Source organism: Amphibalanus amphitrite, unplaced genomic scaffold (genome assembly GCF_019059575.1).
Source record: "Amphibalanus amphitrite isolate SeventyFive unplaced genomic scaffold, NRLGWU_Aamphi_draft 000199F_arrow, whole genome shotgun sequence".
Lineage (NCBI taxonomy): Eukaryota > Metazoa > Arthropoda > Thecostraca > Balanomorpha > Balanidae > Amphibalanus > Amphibalanus amphitrite.
In genome coordinates, this window is record NW_024881694.1 from 117,483 (window position 1) to 138,931 (window position 21,449).

The 21,449-nt window shown below is 52.4% G+C and overlaps 1 protein-coding gene across 4 annotated transcripts in view; it reads right to left on the reverse strand.

The window, feature by feature from the left end:
- LOC122384812 (copper-transporting ATPase 1-like) overlaps positions 1-21,350 on the reverse strand; it is a 39,624-nt gene extending 18,274 nt beyond the window's left edge. For 2 of the 4 annotated variants that reach the window (XM_043372557.1, XM_043372558.1), the window contains exons 1-13: positions 21,293-21,345; positions 18,655-18,991; positions 16,269-16,410; positions 8,837-9,251; positions 7,767-7,899; positions 7,208-7,468; positions 6,775-6,935; positions 6,398-6,559; positions 4,370-4,618; positions 3,754-3,987; positions 3,237-3,377; positions 2,774-2,882; positions 2,323-2,481 (exon numbers count right to left, since the gene is read on the reverse strand). In XM_043372557.1, coding sequence (XP_043228492.1) covers positions 2,323-2,481; positions 2,774-2,882; positions 3,237-3,377; positions 3,754-3,987; positions 4,370-4,618; positions 6,398-6,559; positions 6,775-6,935; positions 7,208-7,468; positions 7,767-7,899; positions 8,837-9,251; positions 16,269-16,410; positions 18,655-18,721 — 2,233 coding nt within the window. In that variant the 5' untranslated portion in view covers positions 18,722-18,991; positions 21,293-21,345. Of the gene's footprint in view, positions 1-2,322; positions 2,482-2,773; positions 2,883-3,236; positions 3,378-3,753; positions 3,988-4,369; positions 4,619-6,397; positions 6,560-6,774; positions 6,936-7,207; positions 7,469-7,766; positions 7,900-8,836; positions 9,252-12,724; positions 13,018-16,268; positions 16,411-18,654; positions 18,992-21,292 lie in introns of those variants that run through there. The other 2 variants (XM_043372556.1, XM_043372559.1) reach the window with 2 other exon arrangements.
- Positions 21,351-21,449: the final 99 nt, after the last annotated feature.

The following is a 21,449-nucleotide window of genomic DNA, read 5'->3' on the forward strand; positions in this document are numbered from 1 at the left end:
CGCTGAAGGAATCAGGCGGCCCCTGCACCCGGCGGCAGCCCCCCGCATACCCGTCGCCCAGCCCCCTTGACCCCGATTAGCCAGTGCTGCACAGGGCGACGCCTGACCGGCCGATTTCCCTCATGCGAGGCCAACATGGGGCATCCCGCAGATCCGGGGATTGGCGCCAAAGGCATGTGTTGGAAGGCTGCCCCGACTAACCCGCAGGGCAGCCCCCTCAACGCCCAGACATCCTCTCCCCGGTCTTTGGGCCGAAGGTACGGCTAGACCGATAAAACCAGGGGAACCAGAGAACAAAGAAGATGAGCGAGTGCATAAAAAAAACTGGGGGAAGCGTGCGAAACCGATGAGGCAAGCAGCCTGCAAGACCGGTACAGCGTAGGAAAACTGAAAACGCAATCAACGCGAGTATCCGCAAAAAAGGCAACAGACAGGTACAAAACAACCAAGAGCAATTCACGTGAAAAGAGTGCAATGCAGCAAACTGGCAATGGAATCGTGCACAAGGAAGATAAGCAAGTGTAAAAAAAAAAAAAACTGGGGAAGCGTGCGGAACCGGTGAGGCAAGCAGCCTGCAAGACCGGTACAGCGCAAGAAGACTGAAAACGCAGCCAATGCCAGTGACCGCAAAAGAAATATGGGCAACAAACGGGTACAAGACGACCAAGAGCAATTCGCGTGAGAAGATGGCACGATTAGAGACTGGAATCGCATTATGCAATGGAATCGTGCACAGAGAAGATGAGCAAGTGTTAAAAAAAAACCTGGGAAGCGTGCGAAACCGATGAGGTAAGCAACCAAATGAGTGCAAACCAGCCAGGTGAGAAGACGGCAACGAGGCCGACTGGCAATGGCATTGGGCAAACATCAAATCCAGCAAATGTGGGCAAAGTCAAGATCACACATATGGCAATCAACGCGAGTATCCGCAAAAAAGGCAACAGACAGGTACAAAACAACCAAGAGCAATTCACGTGAAAAGAGTGCAATGCAGCAAACTGGCAATGGAATCGTGCACAAGGAAAATAAGCAAGTGTAAAAAAAAGAAACTGGGGAAGCGTGCGGAACCGGTGAGGCAAGCAGCCTGCAAGACCGGTACAGCGCAAGAAGACTGAAAACGCAGCCAATGCCGGTGACCGCAAAAGAAATATGGGCAACAAACGGGTACAAGACGACCAAGAGCAATTCACGTGAGAAGATGGCACGATTAGAGACTGGAATCGCATTATGCAATGGAATCGTGCACAGAGAAGATGAGCAAGTGTTAAAAAAAAACTGGGAAGCGTGCGAAACCGATGAGGTAGGCAACCAAATGAGTGCAAACCAGCCAGGAGAAATTCGCGTGAGAAGACGGCAACGCGGCCGACTGGCAGTGGCATTGTGCAAACATCAAATCCAGCAAATGTGGGCAAGGTCAAGATTACACATATGTGTATCTAGGGCTGAGGGGGGGGGGGGGGGGCGCTATTCCACTTCACCCGAGTGTGTCCGTGCGGTGCGTGAGAATGCAGAAAAGGCAACCAATGAAAATGCTCGCAAGAAAGCTGGGCAACAGACAAGTGCAAAAACTTAGTGCAAACCACGTGAGAAGACGGCAAGGCAGTATAAGCTGGCAGTGAGGAGAAACACCCGGAAGGAGCGGAACCGGGCGCAAAAAAGACACTCATCAGACACAAAGGGAAAAAAAGAAACCAAGAAAGGTCTGACTTGTCGTCTATCAATCCAGGGTCGAGTCCGGTTGTAATCGAGCATGAGTCAAGCTGGGGCCGAGGGGGCGCTACTCCCCTTGCTGGCGGAGGTCAGGGCCGCCGCAGGACGCGGGCCCAAGGAACCCAGGCCACCGCCAGCCCCCTGCGGGGCCAATCTTGCAGAAAATCCATCCGACAATCAAATCAGAGCCGAGGTCAAACGCAAGTCAAGCTGGGGCCGAGGGGGCGCTACTCCCCTTACTGGCCGAAGTCACAGCCGCCGCGAGGCCAGAGCCCAATGGTCCCGGCCAAGCAACGGCTCTGACCACGGTCAGCCCCCTGCGGGGCTCATTGGACCGAAAGGGCCTAACCCAACAAAACAAACAAAAACAAAAAAGACACACAGCGTCAGATGAAAGAAGATCAGAATACGGACGATGCAAAGAGGTCATGCAAGCGTAGCTAACGGTTCCACTACCAAAGTCAACAAGACTTGCTATTTTAACAGTTTTCGTCCATTTACTCCTCACTCAAACGAACCCATCAATATCCAAAACCCCATCTATGAAACTCATCGGACCCGAAGAACGAAATCCTCCTTTCCAGCCCAGGTACCCCACAGCGCGTCACGCACCTGCCACCTTATCCGCCAGCTGCTGGATGGGCGCCTTGCTGGTCTGCGCCTCCTCGACCAGCTGGACGATCTGCGCCAGAGTGGTGTCCTGTCCCACGTGCGTCACCTCCATCAGCAACGTGCCGTTCTGGTTGATGGCGCCGCCGATCAACTGGGAGCCTGATGAAGGAGGTAGGAGGGCGAGGCTCAAAGTAATGCAAAGAGCGGGGAGGTATGATGGTGTTACAGATCAAGGACAATGCACGTGGCGGTATGGTAGCAGACAATCCGACTAGCCCGTGCTCATGTGTATGCAATGTAAGAAAACTAACGTGTCTCGACCATTCTCCATAGTCCATTCCTACAACTACTGATTGTTCTGAATGTGTGCTTTCGTATATCTACTGGATGATCGTGCGTGCACTTCAAGAAAAAAAAAGCGACGAAAAGAGGCATTGCGCGGGATACTGACCTGGCTTTTTGGCGACTGGCATGGACTCTCCAGTGATGAGGGACTCGTCACAGAGCGAGCTGCCCACGATCACCCGTCCGTCCACGGGCACCTTGGCGCCAGGAACCACCTGGAAAGGAGCGGGCGCAGCGGTGAGAAACTAAAATTGGTAGGTAAAATTACTACTGCGCCACAAGTGAAAAATTGTACGCAGTCATGGAGGTGTGTGTGTGGGGGGGGGGGGGCAGCGGCAGAAGCGCTCGTCCCCACAATTACTTGTCTTTTCAGTATATTACCTTGTCAATACCTGCCCTTTTACACAGTTCTCATATATTGACCTATTCCCTCTAAAAACGTCGTTGCCTGTCCATTTAGGCATTTAGCACGTTTCCTGCCAAAATTCGTCCCTTTGGCAATCATTGCAAATAATAACCGTAACGTGAGCACCCCCTGTCGCCCTCTCATCACGTCCTCAGCTCCGTACCTTGAGCACGTCTCCGCGGTGGACCAGCTCGACGGCAATGCTCTTCTCGGACAGAACCTCTCGGTTGTCGCCTAGTGAGACCAGTAGCGCCTCGGTCGGCTGGAGGGAGATCAGCTTCGACAGCGCCTCCGACGTCTTACCCTGCACGTTAAGACAAACGAGTTACTGCCTAATGAATGACAGAGATGAAGCAAGGGGAGATAGTACAACACCATATAGAGGCGTCACTGTCAGCGTATAGACACGGTCAGCGTTGAAAAAAGGCATCGATGCCACCAGGCATCCACCCGTTCATGCAATGACAATAAAACAAGACCCAGATGATGGCTCTTACCTAACGAGTAGAACCCGAATTAGTGAGCTATAAATGAAACTCTCCACAAAATGATGCCCTTGTTGCATTTACCCAGCCTCCCTTCTCTCGATGACGACGATGATGATGAATTGGGGTTTTTGGGCGCCCGGACTACAGTGGTCATCGGCGCCCATCTCCCTTCTCTCCCAAATCCCTGCTCACCTTGGCGATATGCTCCAGCCACCGTCCGAGCGATACGAACACGAGCAGCATGGGCGGCGTGTCGAAAAACGTCATCGGACTGGCCGACTCCTGGAGGGCCATGGCGGCGACCACGACAGCCACCGAGTACAGGTAGGAGACGGTGGTGGCCAACATGATGAGGACGTCCATGGAAGCGGCGCCGTGGCGCAGCGACTTGATGGCCGCCACGTAAAAATGACGACCGCCGATAAACTGCCAAGGAGGGGGGAGGTGTTAGAGGGTAAAAGGGAGAAAAGATGGGCTGGTCGGTCAGTGGCCCCGGTATGCCAGGAATATTGAAGGGTTACAGGGCGTGAAAGTTGAGCTATACTGACATCGTGGGTTAATTTGAGAAGCGTTTTCTAAAGCATCAAGTTTACACATAAAGATGAAGGCTCCAAAAGAGCAAAACAACATTGCATCCACACTGAGGTTAACATGTAGAAGACATTATCACTTGAAACACAAAACCCATCACTGTCGTTTCTTGAAGACACATATCAAGCAACATATGATTACTTCAGTGTAGAGCCAATATCAATAATATCGACTAGCTACCAACAGCCCCCTCCTCATTCCCCCGTCACCACCTCACCTGTACGGGCGTGGCGAGGAGGAACATGAGCAGATTCTCCATGGACAGGCCGGGCACCACGCAGCACATGCTCTCGTGGCCCAGACGGCGCATGCGCAGCATGAAGAACACCATGATCAGCATGGCGGGCACGCCGAAAAACAGCGAGATCAGGAACGAGTTGCGCCACTTGGCGATCTCGGCGCGGTGATCCAGGTAGGAGGAGCCACGGGAGTCGCCCGAACGGAGCTCTGCCGAGAAACCCAGACTCTGCAACACAGGGGGTGGTGGGATGGGGGTGAGCCGCGGGAGTCGCCGGAACGGAGCTCAGCAGAGAAACCCAGACTCTGCAACACAGGGGTGGTGGGGGGTGAGCCGCGCGAGTCGCCCGAACGGAGCTCTGCCGAGAAACCCAGACTCTGCGGAACGGGGGGGGGGGGTGAGGGGGTTAGCCGCGCGAGTCGCCGGAACGCAGCTCAGCAGAGAAACCAAGGCTCTGCAACACAGGGGGTGGTGAGGGGTGAGCCGCGGGAGTCGCCGGGGCGGAGATCAGCAGAGAAACCCAGACTCTGAGGAACGGGGAGGGGGAGGAGGTGAGCTAGGGGAGGGGAGCACGGTGGACGCGGTGGCAAACTGAAATAGTTCTGCCAATCTTTTGAATTAAAAACACCAGGCAACTATTCATCGAAATGGGATATTACAAAAGTACATGTTTACGCTCCAATTAACGATCCTCTCGCCCACAACAAAATTATTATTTCATCGCATCGCCGACTGAAAACCAACAGTCACGTATCACACAACCTCTTCCATCGCCGGGAAGGTGGCTACCTTAACACGCGCAGTGGAAGGAGGGGGGGGGGGCGGATTTCGCCCACCCCTCCTGTTTTTCGCCAATAACTCGCGCCGCAAGCATAATATCAATGTGAAATTTCGGCTACCTGTCCAGAATTGAATTGCGGATCTTCTCGTGCGAGAAGTAAGAAAATAAGTTCATAACTTTTCTAATAATAGTGGTGTAAAGTCAAACATCCTGCCGCCGCGGCGGCGCGGCGGCCGGCGCTAGCCGTTACGCGCCGCCTGAATTGTAGACTGTGCCGGGGCGGGACGGTTCCGTCTTTACATCACGCTCCTTACCGCTGATTACATTAGATTCGCGTCAAATTCGGTGAGAAGACTGAGAAATGTACAGGCAATCATATGGTCAAAGAATTTTGAAAATCGGCCGGTAACAACTTGAGTTATGAGTGTGTAAACACAAAATTGTGATTGCCGCGTTTCCCGCGTCGGCCGATCCCGCTTCAGCCGGCGACATCTTACCCTTAGCAGGCTTCTAACTGCCATATTTATTGTTGGATTATCTAGAAATTCACCATACATACTCACAAATGTTTGTTCTTTCGTATAGTGAAAGATTAAAGAAAATTGGCCGGTAACTTTTTGAGTTATCGGCGTGCAAACGCAAAAATGTCGCTAATATGGCAGATTTGACCACATTTGACCTCATTTGACCTTGAAGATATTGACCTAGGGTCATGAAATTCACACACAACAGAGTTCCCCATGGCCTTCACCTACCCTCCAAATTTCGTCTTTCTAGCTCCAGTGGGAGCTGAGATCTTAGGGGGGGGCGACATCCGCCCCCCCTTCCACTGGGCGTAGTACTCGCAACCCTTCCACTGCGCGTGTTAAACGAACATTAGGCATAGCAAGACGTCAAACCACCGAATGGCGGAGGGAACAAAAAGGCTCCGTTCGCCCTGTCTTTCGGCAGCTGATCGGTGTCAAACATCCATCGGTGGGGTGAACAGCGAGTGCACAGGTGGTGAACGGGCGTCACCAGTCACTACAGCTACAGCCTACAGTCATCAGTCATCACCGATCGAACGTCACTTCTGTCGCCACAGGTGTCATCGTACCTGTACTAACCAAAGTTTTATATTAACCCAACTAGACTGTCTACCGCCCTCGGTCCACCGTCCACCGTCCACCATTCGCCATCCACCGCCACCGCCCGTCCTCATCCCCCTCGCACCGTCTGTCCCTTACCTTGATGGTGCCGATGATATCTCTCGGCCCGGTGATGCTGGGGTCGAATGTGATTTTACCGCGCTCGGTGGCCAGCGCCACGGTGGCCGACAGCACCCCCGGCTGACGGAGCAGGTTCGACTCGATCGAGTGCACGCACGAGGCGCACGTCATGCCGCGGATCTGTCGCGGGGGAAGAAGGGTCAGGGAAATTAGGGTCAGTGACGTATTATTTATCAATGCATTTAGTTTCCTACAAAGGTAAGCGTATCATTCATAATAACAAGAAAAGCATGTACAAGAAGCGTACGAGGAAAGATATATTCACCACTTCTCGGTGTCATCTATCATCGAAGCAATTCACTACCTAAACCACTCTAAAACCATCCACCACCCACCTCGAGTTCGACGGTGCCCTCGGGACTGTGGTTCTCCAGCAGCTCGGCTGGGAAGCCGATGTCCGAGATGTGGCCGGCGACCTGAGAGGGGAGCAGCACCGACGGGTCGTACTGCACCTCCGCCTTACCGGCCAGCAGCGCCACCAGGATCGAGTGGATGCCTGCGGGTGGGGAGAGGGGGTGGGGGGGGGGGGCGTATGAGACGGGGGAGAGAGCGATAGACGGCGGAGAGCTACAGCGCGATGGGAATAGTTACGCCTGGCCCTAACTGTATAAATGCACATTCACATTTTACCATCTACGGAAGTGAATGTTTGCAACAATTACAACTAACAGTTATATAAAAAAGTGGCCCTGCCATGACACTTCTCCCATCACCACGATGCTGTTCCTAAGCATGCGAATACCACCACACCAGTCACCGTCAACTCACCATCAATTTTGTTCATGTGTTTCTCGATGGCGCTGACACAGCTGGCGCACGTCATGCCGCGAATGGAGACAGTGCACGTCTCCACGTCATCAGAGGGCGCTGCCGAGCGGGCGGACTTCTCCGGCGAGCGGGACGGCCTGTCTGGCGAGCGGGAGGGTCGGTCTGGAGAGCGGGCCGCCCGGTCCGGACTCAGCAGAGGGTTGGTCGAGCTGTCTGTATGCAGGACTGCCGGCTGGTCGGCCGGAGAGCCGTTCGACAGAACTGGAGGCAGACAGTGTGATGTGAGGTGAGAACTGAGAAGGTGCAGGTTGAGCACGGCGGCGATTTAAGGGTATGATGCGTGGCATCGCAGATAAAACTAAAGCGAAGTGATCACAACACTCCTTCGATAATATGACTAGCACGATCGTTTCTGTCGGTTAAAACCATAAAACTGAAAAGCTGAAGCAATACCAACACTCAACAGTCAGAGAAACCGTCAGACAGAAACCGAACAGTATCCAAGCCACAGCTCTCCCCATTCACCAGCCAACTCTCAGTAAAGTAGCACCCCTCTCACCCGTAGCGTCTCCGCCGGATGTCTTCAGCGTGGCCCTGAACTTGCCGATGGCGTTGACGAACTTCTCCAGGGCGGCCGGCGTGGTCAGTTGCGGGTTGTAGGCGATTACGCCCTCCTTCTCATCCAGGTAAACCTAAAGCGAAAAATGTGGTGAGCAGTGACGGTGCGGGGGGATAGGGAGAGTAACGGAGACGATCTAAGGTGCCGCAATGGTTGGCTCAATTACCAAAATGGTGGCCAATTTATCCCCGCAGTATACCACAACAGACGACTGACTATTGATCGCTTATGCTGTAAAACTGCTAACGCGTAGTACTAACTTTATGACGTGTTATGCCCCTAGCACACATACATCATAGTAAACACCAAAACAGCCTGAACCCAGACACAAAAAAATCGTCCCTCAGCTTGCTCGGGTAAATAACACCAACATCACGTACTCCATATACCCTCGCCGCACTTTATCCGTCTTTCATCATCGCTCCACCGACTAATATCCCGGCGGAGTGCGGGTGTTCAACGTCCACCGGGCGTGGAGGCATCTCCAATAACGCCCGGCCCAAACCGACGGCTCGGCCACGTGGGTGGAATGACGCCACAGGTCAGCCCTCAGGACCGACGCCCCCCAGGGGATTTGGATTGGTTCCGAAATATCCAGAGAGTGGGCTGGGAGGTGGCGTTATCTGACGCAATGTCGCGCCGTTTCGGGGATTGTGTGCAGAAGTACTGCGTAATTTGGTCACATCCGGAGCCGGGGCACACCACCCGACGCCCCCCCCCCCCTTCTCCCCTAATGGCTCGTTAGGCCATCTGGAGCGATCATATCAGAATGAGTCTCATCGATGACACTAATAGACACCATAAAATGGTATGCTAGAATAATCGGAAATAATGAGGACTGTGACCCTCATTATTATCAACACCTTGATAAGACATCCTTGATTTTTTCAATTGACGGCATATATTACCATCCCCTCCCCATCCCCACAGTCAACATTCTTCAATGAACATCCCCCCCCCCTACCTCTCCCCCTGGATCCCCCTGGATCCCCTACCTCTCCGCCACCTACCTTCACTCGGATGACTCCCGACTCTGCCGACACCTTTCCCTCGATGTTGTTGACGCACCGCTGGCAGCTCATATTCTCAATGGTCATCCTGCACTCGAGTTCGGTGGCCAGCTGCGCGCCGAAGCCCAGCTCCTTCACCCAATCCACCAGCTGCTGGTCACTGATCGGACCGACCACCTCAAACTGTCCGACGGCGGCGGCCAAATCCACGGAGACGCGCCGCACGCCCGGCCGCTCGGCCACCGTCCGCTCGATTTTCCGCACACACGACTGGCACGTCATGCCGCTGATGGAGAGGTGGACGGTGCGCGTGCTGCTGGGGACGTCCCCTCCGCCGCCTCCGCCGCCGGGAGAGGTGCCGGCAGCACCGCTGGCAGGCAGCGAGGCGTCGAAACCCAGGCCGTCAATCATCTCACTGTGGATGGACAGACAGACGGGGAGGCGTTAGAAACATACGATAAGGACCGTGAGAAGATCTGAAAAAGGAGTTGACAAGTACTCCCGAAAGTGGATGTCGGAGGTTTACCACGCAGCAACTACAGGTCGAAGCTTTTACACTCTAGATGATAGGGGTTCATAGGGAGCAAGTGGATAAGTCCGCGTAATTATAAACAAGAACAAACACAAATGAGGGGTCAATGCGTTGCCATAGCGTGTACATGTTTCATGTGTTCAGTATGTGTTTATATAATGCATTTCGTGCATAACATAAATTGGGGCTTTCCAAAAGCATCTGATGCAATGGAGGCTAGCGTACCTAAATGATATCACGTAAAAGACAATGTTCAAAATGTCTACCTACCCACGACCAACATGCTATTGTAACTCGTGTCGCGTTTTGTGTAAAGCGCGAACATGAATAGGAATGATTTTCGACATATTCACATAGCACGTCTGCCACCTGCACAAAAATAGCCATCAAACAGGAACCTATCAATCTATTACACATGGTTACAGATAGTCAATATCAGGCAGCGTCCAGTGATATCCATACATCCGAGGTAGACGGTGACACCTTCCGACCTCGGCCCTCCCTGTTGGACCAGACACCGAGTCCCGCATCTGGACCCGACCGGCACCCCTGACAGGATGCACTGAGCTCGGCGCGGCGCTCTCAGCGCAGCGTCCTCACCTGAGCGGCGCCAGGCGGACGTAGGGTCTCCGCCGTGTCCGGGAGGACATCGCTACTGACTGGTGGTCATGTGTGGGGACCGAGCACAGAGGGCACGCGGGCACCGACCGGCGTCAGCTGACCCGTATACAATAGAGATGCAGTAGTGACGGTAGGCTATGGTAGATTCGCCAACACCCGTGGCACCACTGCACCTTGTATCTCTGTTTCCCCACGGCACGAACAACTTCACACACCACTGAGAGTTAAGAGCTTCACGGGATCTCGCCGAGCTCGTCTGCCGCAGCTGACACCACGGCGCCGACTGGCCACTCGCCGTGCAGTCTGCAGCGTCACTCACAGTACCGCTACCGGCTGCCGTACCAACCGCGTCGCTGCCGCGTCATTAGCTCTCCAACCGGTAGCTCCTTCATCGCCACTGCACCCGCACCAGACCGGACCGACCCCGACACCCGTACCGCAGTACCACCGCGCCTGCCCGCACCACTGCCGCGCGGCCAGTGAACCGCGTCTGCCGGCGCCGCGCTGCCGAGCCGCGCTGCCCAGCCTCGCTGCCGTGCCAAACCGGGCCGCCGGCGGCGGAGCTCGCGTGCCGGCAGTACGTCAGGTGTTCGCTGGGCTAATGCTGCCGCCGCACTGCCGAGTCGGCAGAGGACGAGCCGAGTGGCGCGGTAGTCCGGCCGTGTCGCCCCCGCAGACTGCCAGAGTGACGGGGCCCGACGGGTGGTGAGACTCCCACGGTATAGAGCCCACGAGAGGCAGTGTTTACACTAGATGACAGTCTGCTGGGAATTCATATAAACGCGCCTCATTCATTAGAGTCCCATGTCAAGGCTGAGCAGCAGGCCCACGTGCGTTGCAAACCAAATATTCCATATCCACGTGGAGCATTAAAAATGGTGCGACACTCACACATGTTAGCAGAAGCGAGACATCGCTGAGCTGGAAATTCCTGAGATTATGTCATTTGTCAGCGGAAGACTCCTTTCGCTGCTAAAAACAACCCAGGTAAGTACGCTTTGTGACAAGTTCTTCCTTCATTCTGGCAAAGAACCAAGCGGCGGTAATACAAACGGTAATACAAGCAGCGCAAGACATATGTATATGTTTACCAGTTCTCGACTCTCAGTATCACCGATTGCCAAGTAATTCCCTCCGCACTATCTACCCGTACCTACAACTTTCGTGAGCAGGAAGCTAATCGGAGCCTCAGACCTTACCAGTGCTGGAATCTTGGAACGCACGGCACTAGGGTCAATTACAAAACTGGCTAGACCGGTTAGGGGCTTTGGATGTCACCCTGCATAGCAGAGACTGGTGGTAAATAATAGGAACGAATGAAAAACCAGCGACTCGTGCAACACGGTGGTTACACTGGAAATGATTTTCAGAGCCCACTTCGGTCACGGAGGACAAGGTGACTTCAACACTGCAAGCTCATTGTCGTTTCATGTCGTGAATCGAATGTTAATGCTTCACTGCATGAGAAAAATGTTGTTTTTAGAACAATGCACTACGACGAAGCAATGCAAAACATACAAATCGTGGGTATTGCGAGGGTATCAGCGCTGTTAGTCGTCAAACAAGTGCAACGTTTATCCAAACAACGAATATCGTAACAAATGTCTCGTTGTTTTATTATTGACTAGCCACACAAGAGGAAGAGATCCACGGCCTTCGGCTACGCATAGCCAAATGTTGACCTAAAACAAAGCTTGCAGCTAAAATAAATAATCAACAGTCGGATAAGACGGATCTACGGATGAGACTGTGGGCTTTTTATCGCTCCGAAGCCGAGCGGGCTTCGAGAGGGGCTGCGAGCTTCCATATCAAGGACAAGGACGGCTCCTATCGCATCGGGCGGCCGCGAGTCACATGTAACAGCGTAGGGAAACCCACTCAACGTGTCCACGCATCAGACGAGTGATCTACAGTGGACAGTGGACGGAACGCCCAGTGGACGCAGTGCGTTCAGCTACGACCTTTCCAGCAAGTTCTCTCAATTGTGGTACACAATGAGACTATCCCGTCCATATTTCCAGCAACAGAGAGCGGTATTGAACCAGCGAAGGTCTGTAGGTGCCTGGGCTTCACTATTCTCCCTTTCGCCAGACCAAAAGCCACCACACAACCCCATGATAACCTTCCCAGTCACTCATGCCACCACCTGTCCAAGCCCAAACCGTCACAGTATACCGACTTTTCGGCGCTGATCGGCAGCTGAAAAAACAGCGCTGCCTCCAGCGCCCACCTGTAACTTGCCCGCAGCTCTCGCCCTACCACGCGCACCGACACTTCCCTAGCACGACTGCAATCGGAAAAGCGCACTTCGTCAAACAGCCCACTCATAGTGTGCAGAGTCAGTATATGCCGAGTCAGTGTTACAGAAACTGCGGCACTTGGCAGTGACATGCAAATGCGTGACGTGACGAAAAGATGCAGCTGTAGTGTGCGTCAGTAGGTGTCTCCGGACACTATAGGTGTAGAAGCTGATGGCTGTAAGTGGCAGTTGCTGTCAAGTCATTTCTGTTACTTCTGACTATCCTATTGATGCTGCTCCCATTAGAGTCCTGTTATATTAGTACCGGTTCGTGTCGTATGTAGACGTGTCCGCAATTGTCTGCTCCAGTTCCATTCATCGACTGTCGCTGGGTGCTATTGTCTGTCAATGTCAATTACTGTCAGTCAGTGTCCAGTACCCCAAAGTCCCAAAGCTGACCGCCTCAGTGGCTGCTATTGTCTGCAGTGTCCAGTACCTGCTGGTGCCGTAGCTGACCGCCTGACCCGACACCAGCGACGTTCTCTCGTCGTCCTTCTTCTTCCGAAGCCTGCCGCGCGTCATCGTCCTTCCACCACTCACTAGTCTGCACTTCTATCGCCCCAGACACCACCTCTTCCTATGACATCTCTAAAACCCGCGCCACCACAAGCACCCGACCACCAACTAAGGGATCCGCACCTGGCGTCTGTCAGCACCCACCGGTGACACCGCCGCCACTCAGCTCCCACAGTCCGCCGCGTCACGTCCTCACCGACGTCTGATCGTCGACTCAGACGAGGCCCGTCGACGGCACCAACGCACCCCCCCGCGCGCACCACCGGCGCGCTCACGAGCGAGCATCCGACCGACAGCCGGTGCAGCTGTGTGCCACGGGGAGCGACACTACCATGAGGTCAGGTTTCTGGTCGTAGGCTGGATTTTCTTCAGACTTTCACGTCAACCCGTGACACCCAATCTGAGATAACAAACCGGTTTAAATGTCGTCTTGATATTTAAAATCGCTTCTTCTAAACTGAAGCCGAATCACTTATCGAGAATATGTGCAGGAAACGAAAATCGCGAACACATTGCAAAAGTATGACCCGGTGATCCACTCGAGACTTCGCGAGCGACTGAAAGTGCGAGGATCAACTGTCCATCGCACCACACTAACAGACAGCGCACGGCACTCGACAGGGGCCGCCGCAAACGCTCCGCCCACTGCCATTGTACGTCACATGAGACCAGCTTATCGGAGAGAGATACGAGCAGGGATCACTCAAAGCGAGAGCGGAATATTATGTCACGAAAAAAAATAACGACATGAGGATGGGAGGCATGAAGAAGCATTATTCACTAAGAACGTACCCATAGGTGTTCAGGCGGCTGGTCACTGTTGACAGCAGGTAGACCAACGGTGTGAAATAACACTTCACTTCAAACACCACTACACACGTGTAACAATACGGGACTGCGGGCCCCGTCCGTTCAAACGGAGCGGTCGCCGGCTGACAGACGGCACCGACCGCCTGCCTTTCTGTGGCTGACAGATCGCGACCTCACCGGGACGTGACACATGACAGGATCTGTCACACAGGCCGGCCACGTGTGGGCAGCGGACAGTCGCGACACATAGCAATTGGCTTGCAACGTGGGTGAGGAGTGGATATGAAAGAAGCGGAGTTTGAAATCACGAACAAACCTTTCAGAGTTCAGATGAAATGGAGAGCCAGGGTTACATTTGTAAATTATTTGTGGTCTTGGAATGCTTGCAAGATAATCCACCAAAATATTATATCAATATAATTTTATTTAAGCGAATAATCGCCAGGGTTGACGATTGCAAGGCTTACATCCGCTCCAAAGTCAGGGTAGACTTTACAAGGCCCAAAATGTAACATAAGCAAGACCAGTGAACGAACGGACCCAACTCTGCTAAAGCGTAGACCAAAATAAACCGAACAACATGCATCCTGAATCCGTCACGGAGTAACATCAGTGTAGGAGATTCGTCAGAAATGGCGTCATACCGCCCGGCGTGGCCCCATGTCCGGACACCCTGCTCAGATGACGCGCTGCATGTTCGCAACGTGTGCAGCAGTCCAGACACGGACAGCATCCGACAGGCAACAAAACTCGCATTACGCATCGGAATAGGAAAGGAAAAATCAATGCGTCTGATGGGCTGAATATCAAATCAAGGATCTTTGGAACACGGCCCATGAAACTTCTCACTGAAGACCGGGTTAAATATTCACAAATAGTGATTAGGACAATGTTATGACATCAGACTGGCTGTACTCTTTAACCATCCACCAAATATTTACGCTACCACATCAAAATATTTGTCGCAGGAACCCGACATGCATTAAACTTTGCCCTACCGCATACCCTAAGCAACAAACACACAAAACACTCACCCACGGTTAACAGCGAGGGTGGAGCCGGGGGCAATAAACCGGGGACACAACACTGGCACTATCAGTCAGCCGGTGCTGAACTCTGCACACGGTACAGCGGCGAGTGGCGACCACCTGCAGCTGAACCAGCAGCGACCTCCCGGCGCCGCGAGCAGACCGGCGCGAGGCGCGCTGCGCTATCTATCTGAACAGCATGTGGAGCGTTAGTGCCGTGTGCTACACTTGGCACAAGTGGTGACTGACAGCGCCGCCACGCTAAAGGCTGGTGTCTGTACCGTGTGCAAAACTTCCAGCCGGAGCCGCGGGCGGCCGGCGGCACACCACAGCGCTGTTGTACCGTGTGCCAAAGTCCACAAACGGGTGCCGTGGGCAGCCCATCGCCGACGATGACCACGGACGATGAGGAGACGAAACGCTGCAGCCGACTCGAGAGGGCGGCATTATTACAAGTACGGCCAGGGGATGACATGTGATATTAGTTCATATCAATGTAGCAGAGCACGAGTGAAGTGGCACCATAATTATCGTGAGGAGTGACGGTGATAGTAAAGATTGTCCGCGCACCATTGGGACTTCCTGTTAAACGAGACCTTCCTGGGGCAAGGCTACGACTCGAGATATTTATACCAAGAACTCTGAAAAGGCAGCAAGCAACTACGATACTTAGCCTGACCAACGTAGTTGGGCGAATGTAGCCGTTGAAATGCCTCTCATTATCAAAACTGCACATCTTCCCTTTTATATTTGTATCCTGCCAAAGCCAATGTCATCGCGAGCAAATCAGCGCTAGTCTGCGGACTGCGCGTACCGTGTGCCTGTGCAATCTACAGCATCGGGTGCAACATAGCAGTACAGTGCGGAGCCGTATGGGTGCCTACTGCCTGTAGTTGTCTCTGTACCGTGTGCAATGTACATATCCGGCAATAGGTGTAGCATATTTCATCTTATACCAGCGAGGTGATTCACTTTTTGTGCAGGGCATGACTAGTCTACCCGTCACAGGTCAGGGGAAGGTCCTGTCACCGTTCGACCCGGAGCCGCGACCAGATGACCTTCCTGTAACATACGACTAGAGGCTGGGTCTCTGATCGGTCCGACGCTCGGCAAATGTGCTGGTGATGGAATGGGACCTCGCCGCGGCCGACGAGCACTTGGCTGATTGCTGACAAAGTAACTGACACCGCTACCCGAATGCCGTCATGCCGGAGGAGAAATGTCCCAGGAAAGCAGCTCACGTAGATTATCTAATACCCAGTGCATTTACATGCCATTGAAATCAGTCTTTACCTGATATGTGGACAACGTTCACAAGCCGCAGAGGTTATTTTTGGGCCGTATTTACAACTGAATCACAGGAGTAACTACACTAAAACGGCGAACTTAAAACGTAACTCCCAGAGACATCAAACAATAAGGGCCAAGACTAGGATGAATCATTTGTCTGACGAAACCACAACATCAACGAACCAGAACTAGGAGAAGCGATCTGGCCTCGGCAGCTCCTACCATTCACCCTGGATTTTATAACGTCCCCAATTCCCAGCCATTTTGCCCGGCCTCGGCCCTCAGGCAAGGTGCAGGCCTCCCCTGTTTGCCCCCCCCCCCCCCCCGGTGACTCACCAGATACCCGCCGGCGAGGTCAGCTGGGGGTCAAAGGTCACTGTGGCGCTCTCCTCGGCCAGTGAGACGCTGACCGAGTGGATGCCGGCGTTGTCGCCCACCGTGCCCTCGATCTTCCTCACGCAGGACTGACATGTCATCCCTGTCAACAAGCAGAGCATTGGGCGTGTTATTTCTGCCAACGGAACGCACTACTGACATATTGTCATATATGTAAACCAACAAAGTCAACATGTCAAGTCTGCGAATAGACAGCACGACTGATACGTTAACCCTAGTGTGAGCGAAACCGTCATTTTAACTGCACGAAAACAGCGGTCCGCATGAGTGACGTCGATCCTACTTAGGAAACGCACAACTGTCTGCCAGTCCTGTAATCACACGCTGTCGGCTCACACACAGTCCGAAAAAAGGGTGGCGGATCGGTCAGGGCACGATTGTGTAGTAACTTTCAGGCAAGACAATCAGTCCACTTGGTGAAGTTTCAAAGATCTATTTGAAGATAGAAATCGGTTTGAAAAGCAGGTACGACCTTTGGGCTGCGCCCTTTATTCGATGTTAAAATACAGAGCCTGTCCTAAAAGTTCGAAATTAAGAGATATCTCTAGTGGTGATGGTTATCAGGATGGCACTTCAGTGGATCTAACACGAGGACACCGATAATGATCCGGCTTATGAACATTGAGCACTGCTCAGTGCACAAAGTCCATCAGTGAGCAGTGCACAGCACGGTCACAGCTATCTAGCGGGAAGTGCTGTAGTTGAGATTGCGATAAATTCCGCCAGGTGGTACACTATACCCGAGCTGAAGTAGCACCAGGAGGGCATCTGTTTCGCGGTACGTCCCAAGGGCTAAATCAGTCTGAGAAATGCATAAAGCTGCTCTAAGAGCCCCAGTTTCAACCGCCCATAAAATGTCACTGCCTTAAAATTGACTCAATAGCGAAAAACAGCGAGCAAACAATACGACAGTGTACCTAAATCTGACCCGTGCAGGCCAAGGGAAAATTAATAAATATTTCATTATTAATCATGTCGCAATCACCGACTGCGCGTGACTAGGCACGTTCCGTGAGCGTGTGTAGCCTCTGATAGCAGTCAGACGCGTGATAAGATGTGTCCGCGGAGCACGGAGCACACAATACCGGCACATTTGCGGCTGAATCCACACGGAGATAGTTGGTATCATATCTGTGGACTGACCAGCAACTGGACTCAGCAGTGAGGCAACAGTGGGTGAAAACTTGCGCAGTGCAAAGATATACTTGATAGAGAATGCACACTTCTATCGTCGTTCATCTGCCAAAGCTTTCATGCAGTAACAGGCTCAATCTAGCCAGTAGTCTGGTCAAAGGACCAATAACAACCCACACACACCAGAGCTACACCCAGCCTATAGAGTCACCCTGCCAAAGGCCGTGACATTACCCCTTCCCCTCCTCTCCCCCGCTCTGCCGGACACAGCTCAGTCAGGCGGACCAGCTGATGCAACCTCCCCCTACACCCACATCCCGCGGCTATCGCACATTGAAGTGGACACGCCATGAAGTGGACACCTAAAAACACGACGGGAGTGCTGCCGAGGGAAGAGGAGAAGAGGCGGACATGGCCTGGTCTGGTTGGTGGAGAGCAGGGAGAAAAGGCGAGTGAATGAATGAATGAATGAATTGGTGAAGGCATGAATGAATAAATTAATTAATTAACTAATTACTTAATCAATGAATGAATGAATGACAACCAAGAAGCTCGACAGCGAAGTTACAGGCTTCAAAGTTCGCTCCTGCCAGTAAAAGGGTGATGCTTATTTCAAGGTCTGCAGAGATCATCGAGGCACGCCAAAACACTACCCGAATAAGACCAAATGAGATCAAAGGAAGCTATGTAAATCTCGGGCAGTTTAAATTCAAAAAGTGAGGCATACGCTAGATAACCACCCAGCGGCCTTAGGTAATCTGCATCCGTAGATCTAAAGTAAAGGAAGTAATACGGCGGAACAGACCGCCCGATTTCCGCGAATAGGACAATGGTACTTTGACAGAAGAAGGTGGGAAAAGCCACTCTCAGCTTAAAAATCGCAAAACAGCACGTGAATAACTGACCGAACGACATGACAACGTACAATTCAATTTAATAACTGAACGAGCTTCATGACAACGTAAATTCAATATAGACTGTATGGTGCACAGAGAAAGCCCAAACCTTGGCCCAAACTCCAGAATCCAGACGCAAGTAAGGTACCGCATCAACGGAATGTTAACTGCATATTCACAGACTACATCTATCTGACTCGGGAGATGAGGACGTCTTGGGTCAGCCAAGTGGCTGGGCTATCCAGACGAGGTCAGCAGAGTCCAACCAATCCACTTGACAAGACCTCGCTACGTACCTTTGATTGAGACGACCACGGTGGCTGCGGGCTCTCCACCCTCGATGTCCACCAGTTGGGTCATCATGACGGCGGTGCTCTCTGCTCACCGCCGCTGCCACAACACCACACCAACAACAGCGGCCGCGCCGCGCCTCCGAACCGACCGCACGGCTATACACGTCACTCTGACGTCACACACACCGCACCACCGGCAGCCGCGCCGTCCGGAGCACCGACCCGTGACGTCATGCACTGGTTCGGGAATCTCCGCACTTCACACCACACGGGGAGTATTATGCTACTGAGTATCAACAGTTCGTGTCCGACGCTGTGGGACTGTAGAGGTCCAGCGCACCTGTGAAAGGAACAAAAACCGGTGCTGACTAAATAACTTTGCACAGCTGGATAGCGTGAAAACAAATGAGTCACATACGAGACAAATGTGATGAAGGATCGCTAGGTTGCAAGGGGCAGGAAGAATGTCTTCGCTCTGAAATATGCCTGTCACTGTGAAATTGACATGCATAAGCAGGCGAAGTCGGCAGCCAGCATGTCATTGACTACGAAACTGACGGCAACAATAGCACGCGTAAAGCGGCAACACACGACACCCGCTCTTTATATTGCTACGCAGCACTCTGAACACAACACATTTCACAACATCGCTAATCGCTATACGGAGTAAGGTCACAGCGGCACCGTGCCACGATTGATAGCGCGCTAGCCGGGAGCGGGGCCGTGTCACGTGTCGTATCGCTCCAGTCCGGCGCGACCACAGGTGACCACCAGACAGTCGCAGAGTCACTGTCCCCCGGACCGGGCCGGATCCCGCCGACCGGTCCGTCCGCCTGGTGACACGCCACTCGAGACGACAGCTAGGGCCGGCCGGACCGCAACCGCCCAGACAAACTCATAAAGCCTCCGATCGGGCGCAAAGGTCAACACAACGCACAGGGGCGACGTCGCTCGTCCGAACCGTTACGACTTAAATATGTGGAGACTGGAGAGCATACAAAACGCAGCTGATGAAATACTCCAATCACAGAAAAAGCTGCCCTGCTGCCATTGGTAGTAGAGTAGTTATGTGCTAATGTGAGTGACATGGCCACAGGACCAGATGGCAAAAATATGGTCCTGTGATTGCAATGCTACTTAAGCATTCTAGATGGGATAAACTACCTCTCACCAAAGCCCATGATCCTATTATTATTTAATGAACCATGCAGGGTATATCACAAGGGCACAGGGCACTTGCCACTAATATCCATTCACATAAAATGTGCTAGCTGCAAATACAAGATCTTTAGCAGCAAAAATGTTATCTTCAGTCTTGCCCAAGGAGTGTGATAAATCAGATATTTGTGCAAAATAAATTTCGCTGAAGGTTTGGATGGATAGCATGACAGAGCAGAGCCCACAAAGTGACCGCAGACTTCCTAGAACGGGACTACCTCCATTAGGAGTCTCATATTCATGTATCAAGTGCAGGAGCACTGAATTCCACTGAAGCTGAATCATCAGTTACCTATCACCCCAGGGCCCATATAACAGATGGCACGTTTTGTCAATGATGTTGTGACAACTAGAACATTCTGGATTCACTGGAGTGGAAGCATTACAATCAGCATAAAACCGAGCACGCCAGTGGATATCCATATTGATATGCATCAGCATCAATGTCAATACTCAATATTGATTACGGAGCGAGCGAAGCGAGCGGAGGCTTACGTAGATTAACGGAAATTTCTGAGTATGAGCGGCCGGCCGTGCGGACGCTTTTGCGAGGCTTATATCTCAGCAGCCACTTGACCGATTTACATGCGGTAATTCTTGTAGGGCAGCTTCATTCGTTCTACCAAGTACCTATTGGACTATTCCCGATGCATGTGGGTCACGGGTGACCCCTTATGCACGTGCCACGTGCAAATCGAAGAGGTGTCAGTTTTGTAATAATTGCAATATCTCTGTAACTACTTGGCCGATTGCGCTGAAAGTTGGCATGTAAGTAGGCAGCCACTAGGCAATGCTTATCCATGTGCCAGAGTTGGGGTGGCGGGTGCTGCTGCACGTGCGCACGTGCAGGGGTCGTTTCCAGATCTCGAGAATGGCTGGACCGATGGTGCTCAAATTTGGTACACAGTTAGGGACCAGTTAGTAGGGTGCCGTGCAAAAGTCAGTTGGGACCCATTTTGCACATGCGCACGTGCAGGGTGCAGCTTAGAGATCTCGAGAACGGCTGGGCCGATGGTGCTCAAGTTTGGCACATCACTAGAGACCGGTTAGTAGGGTGCCGTGCACAAAATTTGGAGGCACCCCCACAAAATTTCACATATGCAAGGCCCACCCTCTCGCTCCCTCCGTTAGTCGCCCCAAAAGACGTTGCATTAGCTGGTATGCTAACAAGCAATCCACAACCAAAGCTATGCACATCAGGAAGATAATTTCACTATGAAAATAATAGTGGCAGAAAATTTAAAAAGCCTGCCGGCTGCCACAGAATCGAGAAATCCTTTGAATTTGAATGTTGATGTGAAAACAGATGAAAAAAATAGTAAATAACAAAAGTAGGTACATGCATCAACACATGTATCAATAATACTTTCATGTGGGCGAGAAATCATAACATTTCATAAAATAACAAATTAAGCAACTCTACCTGAAGCTATTCGATTTCACGATCCTCACATCCTACTTCAACACCCGTCCAAAACAAATCAGCAGACAGAAATTGGCGCAACTGTTACAGGCTTTGTCAACTTCCGAAATGAAGAAACCATACAATGACGTCATTGAAAAATATTTCAGACATCACT